The sequence below is a fragment of the Geotrypetes seraphini genome, chromosome 8, assembly GCF_902459505.1.
Source record: "Geotrypetes seraphini chromosome 8, aGeoSer1.1, whole genome shotgun sequence".
Classification (NCBI taxonomy): domain Eukaryota; kingdom Metazoa; phylum Chordata; class Amphibia; order Gymnophiona; family Dermophiidae; genus Geotrypetes; species Geotrypetes seraphini.
This window is the reverse complement of record NC_047091.1, coordinates 709084-723447: the sequence shown is the minus strand read 5'-3', so window position 1 is coordinate 723447 and position 14364 is coordinate 709084. Positions and strand designations below refer to the sequence as shown.

General features: G+C 42.5%; 1 protein-coding gene across 1 annotated transcript in view; it reads left to right on the top strand.

The window, feature by feature from the left end:
- Window positions 1–14364, top strand: part of ACTN3 (actinin alpha 3) — a 165500-nt gene that overhangs the window by 71869 nt on the left and 79267 nt on the right. Inside the window, exons 5-6 of the mRNA XM_033954112.1 lie at window positions 7317–7404; window positions 12633–12711. Of these exons, the coding sequence (XP_033810003.1) occupies window positions 7317–7404; window positions 12633–12711 (167 nt within the window). The remainder of the gene's footprint in view (window positions 1–7316; window positions 7405–12632; window positions 12712–14364) is intronic.

The following is a 14364-nucleotide window of genomic DNA, read 5'->3' as shown; positions in this document are numbered from 1 at the left end:
GTAAGGAGGCCAAAAACTAGCGATTTGGGGCTTTTAGAGGTGAAGGAACCTGATTTTAACCCCAGAATCCCCCCCAAAAAATAATTTTAAAGACCCCCCCCCCCCACACACACACACACTGATTTTGTAATCTAGGCTGTCAGTCTATTACTGTGCCATGCTGTGTGATGGGAGCTGTAAGTGCTAAAACTGCAATCAGCTTATTACGAGAACTTCTGCCTCAACAAGCCTGGAATCTGGACTACTTGTGTCTTTGGTCTGCCTCTCAGGCCCAATGGACTGGTAGTAGACCTCAACCCCCACTGGACCTTGTGCATGCAAACAGGGGGAGGAAGCAGTTGACCCTGATCCTAGAAAAACCACCATGGAGCCAATCAGCCTGTGCTCAAGCCCACTGTGGATGAACCTGGGGCGAGGCTTGCTCCTAAGAGATCAACCTTTATGCCCCTGAACTTTAGTGCAGACTGTCCAAGTGGGTGCACTGAAAAGCAGTCTGCCCCTTGGAGAGTGTGGCGCAGTGGTTAAAGCTACAGCCTCAGCACCCTGAGGTTGTGGGTTCAAACCCACGCTGCTCCTTGTGACCCTGGGCAAGTCACTTAATCCCCCAATTGCCCCAGGTACATTAGATAGATTGTGAGCCTGCCGGGACAGAGAGGGAATAAATTCCTGTAAACCGTTCTGAGCTCCCCTGGTAGAACGGTATAGAAAATTGAAATTGAAAAAACTCAGAGTCTGCACTCTGCCAAAGCCAAAGATGTCCCAAGACTGGCTCCTACCATCTTGCTTGTAGAGAGACAACTGAGGAATTAGAGGACAGCCCAGAGGGTTGGGAGACAGAGCAAAAGAATGCTAATGAGGCTCTCTACAAGATTTCTTGCGAAAAGGGATTTGCTACCCACAGGTTCAGGTATAGAGTGTCTGTCACACTAGAATAAACATTTCTTCAACAATAATAATAGGAAATTTATACCTGTATCAAATTGGGTGAGTCATTCCACCTACTTTTTAACACTAACTACACCAATGGCTCCTTTTACTAAGTTGCGGTAGTGTTTTTAGCACGCGCTAATCCCCATGCTACATGGAAAAACTAACGCCAGCTCAATGGAGACGTTAGCATGTAGCGCGCGTTAAAACTGCTAGCGCAGCTTAGTAAAAGGAGCCCTAAATGTGCTTTCCTATTCAACAGGAATCGTTCCAGCTGATCAGGTTAAAAAAAAACTTACGCTGGCTTTTACAAAGCTGCAGTCGAGGTTTCAACACTCATAGAATTCCTAGGAGCGTCGGAGTATTTACCTCACTGGCCTGTGGTACCTCTGCTGCATCTTTGTAAAAGAGCTCTTAATGATAATTTAAGTAGGTATTCATACATTTAACAGGAAAAAACAAACCAACCACTAGGGTTACCAGATGTCCGGGAAAAACCTGCTGTGTTTTTTCAATGTTTAAACGCCGGTGAAGAGTGAATGATGCCGGCATCTTTGACACAGCTGCAGCATTTGTCTTCAGGCGTCAGAGCTAAGTTATACTTTTACTGATAATTACATTCAAATTTATTTGTGCACATCAGTGGGAAATTCTCCTCAGTAGATCTCAACATTTTGTGGGTGTGAGTTTTTTATGCTGATGACAATAAAAACGCCAGCTTGAAATCAGTTTTGATTGCTATGTGAGACTATTTACCTTGAGGTTTTTTCTCCACCCTTTTTGATTAATGTAGATCTTTGTGGATTAGCCCACTGCTGGTGAGTAACATTTTTTGCTAATTATTTTGACTTAAACGTCTCTATCATATCTCCCCTCTCCCGCCTTTCCTCCAAAGTATACATACTGATATCTTTAAGTCTGTTCCCATATGCCTTATGACGAAGACCACTCACTATTTTAGTAGTCTTCCTCTGAACCAACTCCATCCTTTTTATATCTTTTTGAAGGTGCAGTCTCCAGAATTGTACACAATATTCAAAATGAGGTCTCACCGGAGTCCTATACAGGGGCATCAATACCTTTTTTTTTCTACTGGCCATACCGTTTCCTTCTAGCTTTTGCCATTTAATTACTGTATAGTATTTTTATACCACTTAATCTAAGTGGTTTACATTCAGGTACTCAAGTATTTTTCCCTGTCTGTCCTGGCAGGCTCACAATCTATCTAATATACCTGGGCAATGAGGGATAAAGTGACTTGCCCAGGGCCACAAGGAGCAGCATGAGATATGAATCCTCAACCTCAGGGTGGTGAGGCTCTAGCTTTAACCACTGTGCTACTGTTTGGCCACCTTAAGATCATCACATACAATCACACCCAAATCCCGATCTTCGTGTGTGTGGGGGGGGGGTGTAGAGAGAGAGAAAGCACCTGCAGGGGGAGAGAGGTTGGAGAGAGAGATAGGGGGGGTCACACTTTTGATCCCTCACACTCAAAACAAGAGCCACTTTTTCTCAGGTGAAAGAGTGAGCAAATGTGGTAAGACTAAAACACACAAAACACCAAGATGATACGGTCTGGACCGCTATCAGTACTACTTTCTCCTTTGGCAATTATTCTTTCTAGTGATCATTTCAATTTGGAATCATCGCTTCCTATTCTGGGGGTAATTTTAGACTCATGTTTATTGATGAAACATCAGTTGCATAATTTGATTTGAGGAGTCTTTTATAAGTTGAAGAAACTGAACCAAATAAAGTATTATCTTTCTGCTAACCATTTGAAACTCTTGGTTCAGGCAATCTTACGGTCTGCTATTGACTATTGCAATTTGCTATATGTAGGCTGTTCTGAGATGTTTAAGGACTGTCTTCAATTACTGCAGAATGAAGCAGCCAGAAATATTTATGGCCTGAATCGTTATGATAGAATTACATCTTATTTGTTTAAACTCTATTGACTTCTAGTTATAGTTCCCTGTGAATTTAAGATATATTCCATGATTTTTAGAGTACTTCATGATATGGCTCCTAGTTATCCTCCTGCAATTAAGCTGTTGAAGAGCCAAAATTCTCAGAAAAATCTTTTACTTCTCTCTCCTGCAAATAAGATGCATCAGATATTTGTTGACAGCATCTTTTCTTTATATAGCTGAAAAACTTTGACATTCTCTGCCTGCTACTTTGAGAATAGAATAGATTTAGAAGATTATTAAAAAAGTGTTTAAGCCCGTTACATTAACAGGTGCTAGAAAGCAGCCCCCTTTCCTTCTCCCCCTCCAGTTCCTCCCTGACTGTCTCTTCGTGGCCCCCTTCTGTCTCCCCCCCAAGCAAAGCTGTCTGCCTCCTAGCACACCTCCACCAAAGCAGCCTCCTTTCCCTCTCCCCCTCCAGTTCCTCCCTGACTGTCTCTCCGTGGCCCCCTTCTGTCTTCCCCCCAAGCAAAACTGTCTGCTTCCCAGCACACCCCTCCCCCCAAAGCAGCCTCCTTTCCTTCTCCCCCTCCAGTTCCTCCCTGACTGTCTCTTCATGGCCCCCTTCTGTCCTCCCCCCCCAAGCAAAGCTGTCTGCCTCCCAGCACACCCCTCCACCAAAGTAGCCCCCTTTCCCTCTCCCCCTCCAGTTCATCTGCCCCATTTCATCCTCTTCCCTTTGATCAAGGTCTTTCCCTACCCCTTAAGGTGCATTATCTCTCACTTCCCAGTTCTGACCCCCGTAATTTAGCATAGCTGTCTCATTACCTCTTCCCTCAGGTAAAAGATCGGCCCTTTCCCTTGCTCTTCCCTCGATTTCATACCCTCTTCTCCCCCTCCCCTTCTGCGCGTCGGGCGTTATCCTTACATTGTCTGCTCCCTACTGGTATGCAGGTCGGCGAGTCACCGGCAGAGCCAGCAAAATACAGGCTGCTTCCAGGAAGCATGGAAGAGAGGCCGCTGCTGTTCCTCCTCGCCTGCCTTTGTGTCCCCTTGCTGCTGGGCGGTGGCAGCGCCTGGACCTACACTTTTTGGGCCTCGAGGCCGAAGTGGCACTCAACCCGTCACTGGGGGCGGACTGGACATGAAATTTGTAGTGCCGGAAAGGCTCTGGACGCGAGCTGGGAGGAAGACCGGCGGTTGCTGAGGCTGCGGCTGCTCGGAGACTGCGCTCAGCTGCCCAGGAACCCCATTACACTCTCGGTGCTGTACACTCCAAAGAGGGGAGCAGAAGGAATAACGGTGGCGACAGTGGTTTGTTTTGCAGTGAGTGAGGGCGGGAGGGAGGGGGGAAGCTCCAGAGTGTTTCCTGCCGCAGCTTCTAAAATAGAATCCGGCCACGGATCACACACCACAGCGGCAGGGAACATGAAACCCTAAGTGCGCATGCGCGCTTAGGGTTTTATTATATAGGATGCATCTTTTTAGAAAGTATCTAATGAGCCATTAACTATAAGACTGTTTACCATTTTTGTTGTTAGAATTATTTCTTTTTCTTTATACGGTTATATATTGTAAATAAGGGATAGCTGTGATCCTCTTAGTATCTTTTGAAATCCACACTAAACCCGTTGGGTAACTAGCGGACTAGGAGTTCTCATATCGTATTGGAGCGATCAATGAGCAGTGTAAGGAAACTGGCAGTTATATAGGCACCAGAAATATTCAGTGGCAATGCCCTTATAGCTAACTAACCAAGGGCTTCTTTTATCAAGCATCGGTAGATCCTTTTACCATGGGCCAGTGAGGTAAATGCTCAAATTCTCATAGGAATTGAATGAGCATCAGAGCATTTACCTCACCAGCCTACAGTAAAAGGCTCTACCGCTGCTTGATAAAAGGAGCCCCGTTTGTTATTCAAGTGCTAGCACTGAATATCAGTTGGCATGTGCATAATTTCTGGGTCCATGGAGGTAATTTTAAATATGTTGATCTCTGTGGGCTGAATACTAGGGAATTTTTAAAAAATACTGCGTCCAACATTGGTCTCCCTACCTAAAGAAGGATATAAAACTACTGGAGAGGGTGCAGAGACGAGCAACAAAACTGGTGAAGGGTATGGAGAAACTGGAATACGAGGACAGACTTATAACACTAGGATTGTTCTCCCTTGAGAAAAGGAGACTGCGTGGGGATATGATCGAGACCTTCAAAATACTGAAAGGAATCGACAAAATAGAGCAGAGAAGATTATTTACATTGTCCAATTTGACACGGACTAGAGGACATGTAATGAAGCTAAGGGGGGACAGCTTCAGGACTAATGTCAGGAAGTTCTGCTTCACTCAGAGAGTGGTTGACACCTGGAATGCCCTCTCAGAGGAGATTATGACGGAATCGACCGTCCTAGGCTTCAAGAGCAAACTAGATGCATATCTCCTTAAGAGAGGCATATAAGGATATGGTGGACTATAAATTAAGCCAGGTGTACACCTGGCAGGGCCTCCGCGTGTGCGGATCGCCGGACTTGATGGACCGAAGGTCTGATCCGGAGAAGGCAGTTCTTATGTTCTTATGTAGAAATTTATGAAATTGCTTTTAAGTATGAGGTCAAAATAAGGAACAAATCTTTACATTAGTAAACAAAATGAAATCAACATATTTCAAATTTTGATGCTTTTAATGCTTTTAAGAAGTAACTGAAGAGACATCTATTCTGTAGCATGAAATATGGGCATTAAGGCATTTGGATTGGTGTAAGCGCTAGTCACTTATTTATTTGTTTTTTATATGTATTTTTTGTACATTTTATTGTGTATGTTTAAATTGTGAGCCAACTTGCTTAGCGCTAATATTATTCAATATTGATACTTGTGGAGACATGATTTAATGGAATAAGCAAGTAGCTTATGAATTCTGCACTTTCAGTAACCCCGACCCTGAAGAAGTATGAAACGCGTCTTTGTTAGATGATTATATAGAATTTAAACCATGAAATATAGTTAAATACTGTTTGTATAAAAATATATAAACTTATAAGTATAAAAGAGAACAGTAAATTACACACCAACAGAAGGGAAACTTGTGAGGAATGCTGCCACACTGATCTAATTGATCTTATTGATTTACTTGATCAGGTGGTAGTCTGAAGATCCCTGGTGTATTAAAAAGTAAAGTCAGAAAGAAAGTTTATGGCAGCTTGAGTAATATAGAAACATAGAAGATGACGGCAGAAAAGGGCTACAGCCCATCAAGTCTGTCTACTCTGCTTACCCACCCCCTGTCAATGCTAAGCAAGTTGTTTTACTATACTTATTGTAGTGCCAATAAACAGTCTGATGTCCAATAATATAGCACAACCATAAACTTTAACAACAAAATAAATTGTGAGCCTCCTTGGGAAAGGCGGGTTATAAATAAAATAACACCACCGCCCCTAAAAAAAAAAATTAGATTCCTTAAGTTCAAGCAAGATTTGCACTTTTATAAGGGTGTTAAAATAACATATGTAATTGCTATGGAGGCATTAATTGTTTCTTTGTTTATTCAAATGGCTGTTAAGGATGGACATCTCCAGCATAAGCTGTCCTTCTCATTTATTTTCCAACAGCAAATCTGGATGTCTTTCCTGCTCAAAAATTGCTGTGAGATTAATGATTTTAGGTGTTTATTTGCATGGACAGCAAGTCTATTCTATAAGAACATATATGTAAGTGTTTTTATGAAATGTTGGCATAAACTGGCAATGGTGTGCCTGCCTGAATGTAGCTCTGTGGCTGTGGGGTATTGTCTTATAAATATAAATGACTTTTCAGCATGTGGAACAGCTTTACATACACTCAAGTAAGCAGTTATAAAATTGTCTTGGCATACATATACATAAAAGTAGATGCTAGGGAAACATACGGGTTAATATTTATCCATTGTGGTCAACATTTTTTAAAATGCTATTTGCACCAGTCAAAAACATCCAGATAGTGGCCAGCAGCACTAGTGTAGATATGGTATATCAGGATAATCAGAGGCACTATCTGGATAACCTGACCAGCGTCACATATCCAGATAGTAGGTGCTGTTACGCAGATAAGCACTTTTGAGCATTTAATTGATGGTGCTTGTTTTATGCAGTGTACCTAATAAGTGATGAAGAAAAAGACCAGCATGGATTAGGACTATAACTGGGTTCAAGTTGAAACTGCTGTTCCAGGCAGGTTCCTTTACCAAGTGTTTTTGTTAAAGTACAAAATTAATTATTTTTTATTTCCAGAAGTGGAGAATGGGAGCATTTATGTATACATCTTATAAGATACATACATAAACGATCACCAAATTTTGTGCAGAAACTTTTGGGAGGCTATTTTATAAAAGAAAATAGGTGGTAGGGAGATGGAATGAGAGGTGAGAGGGAGTAAGAGGTGGAAGGTATGAGATGCTGGTTCTGATGGTTCACTCTGGGTTTTTGATTCCCCCTTCTAGAAACATCTGCTAAGGAGGGGCTGCTGCTCTGGTGTCAGAGGAAGACTGCCCCCTACAGGAATGTCAATGTACAGAACTTTCATATCAGGTACTCCTAGACTACTCTCCTATTTAATTGCCTTCTCTTTTCCTCTCTCTCTACTCCAAATTCTTCTATCCCACCTCTCCTAGTCCTTACACCTCCCTTCTTGCCCTCCACTTATTTCTGTCCTCACTGTCCCTCTTCCCCCTGATTCTCTCTCTCCCTCTCTCTATTTTTTCCCTCCCCTCCAAAATTTTCACTTCCTCTTATCCTTTCATCTTCCCAGGCTCATAACCCCTTTTTGCATATGTTTAAGAACAAAAGAGTTGCCATGCTAGGACAGAACAAAGATCCATCAAGCCCAGTATCCTTTTTCCAACAGTGACCAAACAAGGTCACAAGTATCTGATAAGATCCCAAAGATAAAACAGATTTTATGATCAATGATAACAAAATACTTTTTCCAAAACCAGTGGCATGGTAAGGGGGGTGCAGGGGCTGTGGGACCACCCCGGGCGCCAAGTTGGTGGGGGCACTGGCACCTCTCCACCCTTCCAATCCACCCTTGTGCCATCCCTCCCCCCACCCCTTACATCCTTATTATCTTCGCAAGCTTGAGCAACTTCTGCCTACTGCTCACGCCAGCCTGGTTCCGGGTCACGGGGCCAGTAAGTGACATCAGAGGGAAATCCAATGCTTGCAGAAGCCATTTCTGCTGGCGAAGATTAAGAGGTTCGGGGGGGGTGGAGGGAGAGCATTGCAACACACTCATCCTGGCATCATGCATACAACCACATCCTTACCCCCCTCCTTTCCATTATGATCTTCCCAGCCCAAGTTCCTTCTCATGTATCTAATAAGAGAGAAAGAGGGTTTTCCTATTTCCAACAGGGAATATTAAATCTACAAAACCCACTCTAAAGGTAAGCAGGTATACAGGTAAAGAAAAAATAAGTGCTTGCCCTGTATCGGTAGCATGGAATATTGCTACTCCTTGGGTTATGGCCAGGTACTAGTGACCTGGATTGGCCACCGTGAGAATGGGCTACTGGGCTTGATGGCCCATTGGTCTGACCCAGTAAGGCTATTCTTATGTTCTTAAGTGTAAGATACATAGCATGCAAAATTAGTCTCAAATTCTTCATGGAAATCCCAGAACAAGCCTGGAGGAATACTGGTCTAAGACCAAATCCTATACCACACCATGCATAGAAACATGATGGCAGATAAAGGCCAACTGGCCCATCTAGTCTGCCCATCCACAGTAACCATTATCTCTTTTTCCGAGAGATCCCAAGTGCCTATCCCATACTGATTCATGTATCCTGCAAATGTCGACTAGGTATCATTGCAGCGGGGTCACGTGATGCGCTAATCCTGGTAAGACATGTCTTGCCGGGCTCCATGGCTAGTGCTCAAAAATCGGTGACAAATACCTCTTCTCCCTTTGGTTCCTGACTATGCTGCAGTGCTGCCTGATTGCCCTTCCACCACCGCGATTGGCAGTATACATTTTATATATCTGTGGCGCGGTATGCTGGCGAAAACTACAAAAGTTACCAAGAGTAAGTCGAACAGCCCTGCAAGCAAGATGGCGGTGGTACCGATGATGGCTGCTCCTAACCTGGGTGAGTGGTTCCAGGAAATATCACATATGGTGATAACTGCGCTGGAGGATCGCCTAAACAAGTTGCACAAAACCTTCATTTTCTCAACAAATTCTGAGATTTGGTTGAAGATTACTTTCTCTGGGTCCGAAGAAAGAGAGGAAATGTTTTAGGAGAAATAAAGGGATCACATCAGTACTGGATCCCTTGCTGTTTATAGATTGCTGGAGTCAATGAATGTCACTTAGTGAAGACAAAGTAAACTGGGAACATTTGAAAAGCAATAGGTTAGAATAATTTTCTTCAGATGTAAGATCAGAGGCTAAATTAGTTTGTATAAGGTTCCTAATGTTATCTATTTTCTCTAAGAAGTAATCGGCAAGTTCTTCAGCTGTGGGCAAGTTACTGGATCTTAGTTCATGCTTTTGTTTGAATGGTGCTAATGACTTTAGAATGTAATTAAGCTGCCGAAGAGTTACTTATTTTTGAAATACGGTTTGCATAGTAATTCTTTTTTGAATGGTTAATTTTACATTTGTAGCAACTTGCCTGTTCTTTATATTTCAAAAGATTGGTAGGGTTTTTTTTTGAGTCGCCATTTCTGTTCTAAGGATCATAATTGGTTTTTTAATAAGTGCCAGTTCCAAAGTAAACCAGGGATTCTTAATGCTTCTGGGGGGATTAATATGGATGGTGAGTGGGGTTAGTTTGTCAAGAAGTGCACGACAAACTGTTTCCCATTCTGTAATTTGGTCCTCCAGGGAAATGCTGGATAGATCTTCAATTTTTAGTTGGAACGTTGAGGAAATGGAGGAAGATTTGAGGTTACCATAATCTCTATAAGAGACTGTTTTGGGCAGGCAAGGATTTTTGTGTGACTTTTGATGATAATATATTGTGATTAGGGAATTATCCGACCAGGATATCAGTCGAATGGAAGGAAGAGATAAATCGGAACTCTGGAAGTTGAAGATTAGAATCATATGCAGAATGTGTCCAGCTACATGAATTGGTTTGGCTATTGTAGGCTGCTAAACCCCCACCCCTTCTGGACTGTTGGCTTAATTCAAAGACGGTGAAATCTGATGGAAAACATTGAGACAGGTTTCTGTTAAACATAAAACATCTAAGTGTTGGGAATCAATGAGATCTCTGATATTATCCATTTTCCTTTTAACCGAGTGACAGTTGAGTAAACCATAGAAAATAAAAGCTGGATTACAAGATGATATAGAACATAGCCTGAGATTACCTCCTATTCGAAGCTTCCCTGGGCATGGCAAAAATTCATTTATTCAACATCCCTAAAGCACCAGAATAGGGTGACTCTGACATTGTAGATGAGACAGTTGAAAATGTAGAAGAAAGTGCAAAGAAAACAAAAATAAACAATATGAGTGAGCCAGTTGAGAATAAAGACCAAGATTGGGCAGAATCTAAATCCCAAGGAGCACAATCTGCTCCTTCGGCACAAGCTGCTGCTCCCAATTCAATTTTATATTCACTTTGATGGGGGTAGATGAAGTGCTCGGATCATATGACATGCTTTCAACAAAGCCCAGTTGGTAATGTGCAAAACTGAAAGAAAAGAACAAAGCGGTATCTGGATTTTCAGAAAACATTTGACAAAGTATCTCATGAATGACTTAAGGAAATTAAAAAGTCATGGGCAGTGTCCTACTGTGGATTAAGAACTTGTCAAAAGATAGAAAGTAGAGGTTAGGTGTAAATTCTCAATATTCTCAGCACAGAAGGATCTGTGCTGGGACCACTGCTTATTAACATATTTATAAAAGACCTGGAAACAGGAATGAGTGAGGTGATCAAGTTTACTGATGACACAAAGTTATTCAAAGTTGTTAAATCATAAGAGGATTGTGAGAAACTGCAAGAGACTGGGTATGCAAATGACATTTAATGTTAGCAAATGCAGTTAGGCACAAAGAGAAGAGCAACCCAAACTATAGGTGTATGATGGGTAGGGATAAGTACCACATTCAGCATAACCATCCCGGAAAAAGATCTAGATGTCTTCATTGATGATACATTGAAATTCTCTGCTCAGTGTTCAGCAGTGTCCAAGAAACAAATAGAATTTTAGGAATTAATAGGAAAAGAATGGAGGTTATAGTAATACCTTCATATCACTTAATGGTGTGACTCCACCTCAAATACTTTGTACATTTCTAGTCACCAAATCTCAAAAAAGATAGAGCAGAATTTTAAAAAGGTGTACAGAGAAGGACAACCAAAAATATTAAAAGGGGATGAAATGACTACGCTATGAGGAAAGGCTAGAGAGGTTAGGGCTCTTCAGCTGGGAATCATGAGTGGAATAGACCAGGTAAATACGAATTGCTTGTTTACTCTTTCCAAAAGTACAAGAACTTGAGGACACACAATGAAGCTACTAGAAAAAAAAATAGAGTAAAATATTTCTTTATTCAATGTGCAATTTAGGCTCTAGAATTTGTTGCCAGAGAATGTGGAAAAGCAGCTAGCATTAAGGGTTTAATAAAAGTTTGGACAAATTCCTAGTCCATAAACTATTACTAAGGTGGACTTGTGAAAATCCACTACCTCCTCTTTTCAGGTTGTCAGATATTGGCCACTTTTGAAAACAGAATGATGGCCTTGATGGGCCTTTTTTTCTGTCCCATTAAGGCAATGTGTATGTACATATTCTCTTTTTCTTCATCTTTCCTCTCTCCATCCCTCCTCTCCTATCTGTCCTATTTCCCTCTTCATTTTCATATCCCCATCGTTTCTTTTACCTCCCCTTCACCTCTTTCTTCCTCTGTTTTTGCCCTTTTTATTTTCTGTCCTTCCTTTGCTCACTTTCCACGTCTCCTCTTCTTGATATTAATTGTCAGAGTTATAGGATAAAAAATAAAGATGTTTCCTTCCAACAGACACTGGCTTGTCCATTGACCACTTAGCATCTAGCATATATACTGTAGACCACAGGTATCAAACTGAAGGCCTGTGGGCCGAATCTGGCTCGCCTGGCTGTTTTATGCAGCCCGTGGTGCGATTGATGTGGCGTTTTCATTGCTGCCCCCAGTGTTATCTTCTGGTTGTCTCCTTCCTCCTCATTTCCACAGTGCACAAAGCCTTGGGTGGCGGTTCCACGCGCGTCCTGTGCCTGAACTGGAAGCCTTCTCTCTGACGTCGCAACCTCAGAGCTTCTGGATGAGGTGTGGGACGTGTGAGGTGCCGCTGCACGTGGCTTTGTGCACACTTTACCAGTAAGGAAGAGGGAGCCGGCAGAAGATAACACCGGGAGTGGCAATGAAAATGCCGCATTGGATTGCACCGAGGGCCGCATAAAATGGCAAGGTGGGAGCCAGCCAGAAAGTAAGACACCCACCGTGGGAGGCACCTAGTTAGAGCACAGCATTGAGGGAGACAACAAAGGTAGAGGGGAATGATTTTATTTTCAATTTAGTATTTGAATTGTGTCAATTTTGAGAATTTTCATCTGCGGTCTATATTTTGCACTGTTCAGGAAGAAATGTGGGTGTATATTGAAATATGTGCATGTATAGAGCTTACATAGCTTCAGATCCTGTGTAAGTGCGTGTTCCAGGGATACATAAGTACAGATCAGGGCAGGACCAAGTGAGCAGAAGGTAAATTATTTTCAAGTCAGTTATCAGTGCCTTCTTTTTCTTTTTTTCCTTGAAGCTGGAAGGATGGCCTTGCACTATGTGCTCTTATCCACAGACACAGACCTGATCTCATTGACTACTCCAAGCTGCGAAAGGTATCCTAGTTCTGCCTCTTATTATTGTCTTGGTTACTTTGACATGTTCTACAATGCATTGCTATGAGAATCATTGCCTTTTCTTTTCATGTACGATACAGTCTTTACCTCCTTTCCTTGCATGCAATGCTGTCTTTCACTGCATGCATTATTGCTGATCCCTCTCTTTTTATATGTGTTGCTCTGTCACCCCACATGAATTTATTGCAAGTACTTCACCTTTCTTAACTGCACTGTTATTGGACTCTCTCCTTTCCTTTGGCCCCCTTATGAATGGCTGCTTCTTCTGTCTTTCCATGCATTGCTGCTCCCTATGCCTGCTTTTCCTCTGATCTGATCTCCTTTTCCTCAGTCTGCCTGGCTCCTGGTCTCTTTGTATTGTCAGTGTTGCATCTTGGTTTTTCTTGCCATGTCTATTGGTATAATCTGGCTCTGTCTATGACATTTATCTCTCTGAAGTAAGCAATGAGCAAGCATAGCCTGAATCCAGTTTTGAAAAGCAAAGGTGCCTCTCTGATTCCTGTTTTATGACTGTTGTTGAGATCCCACTGAATATTATAGGAATATAAATTGCCAAAAGAAGCTGGTTTTGGCTTTTTACTGTCACTCCCTTTGTGTAAGCAAAAGCCATGAAGCATAATTAGGGCTTTGATTTTATCTTGTAACCAATAATCATGACAAAATGCCTAGTCCAAAATTTAAAACCCTGATAAATACAAATAACTCTGACACTCTTGGTACTTTTGGAGTACCCTCCACTCAGTGGAATTGCCCCAGACCTGCTTTTCTTTTTTGGTGGGTTTAGCACATTGATGGCTCTTCAAATTCTTCTCACAATAGTTACCCTCATAGATGTAGCTGACATTGGATAGGGTTATCAAATGTCCAGGAAAACCTGGACATGTTCTCTTTTTAGAGGACTGTCTGGGTGCCCAGAGGGATCTCCAAAGCTCAGCAGTTTGTCTGGGTTTTGGAAGTCCCCGAGCTCGAGGCTGCATTTGAAGGGCCTCTGGGCATTCGTGGAAGTTACCACGATGACGTCACATGCATGTGCGAATGTGCAGAGGCCCTCCAGATGCAGCACCGAGCTTGGGGAAGGAGACAGGAGGTTTGTGTAGGGGTGGAGCTGGGGGCAGAATGGGTCAGGGCCAAGTGTCCTCTTTATTTAAAGTGGATATTTGGCAACTTTAACATTGGGACTTTTTTATACCATCACTTTCTGCCTGTTTCCCTCTTTTTTGGAGATGGAATGGTGTGGGTGCAGAGCAGGATTAAAGAGTAGGCCAAGTAGGCACGTATCTCGGGCCCAAGGAGTTCAGGAGGGGCCCGGAACACTGCCTGCTCTGATGATGTCATTGTACCTGCCTCTGGGCCAGTGGTCTGAAACTCGCGGCCCGGGGGCCACATGCGGCCCGCCAGGTACTATTATGAGGCCCTTAGTATGTTTGTGTCAATCTCAAAGAGCACAAATGGGAAAAGAGACACCTACTATTATGAGGCCCTTGGTATGTTTATCATAATCACAAAAGTAAAATAAAACAGTTTCTTGATCATATGTCTCTTTAGCTATAAATTACAATATTATTATTAAGACTTAGGGCTCCTTTTACAAAGCCGTGTTTAACGCATGCAACTTTTCATCATGCACTGGCC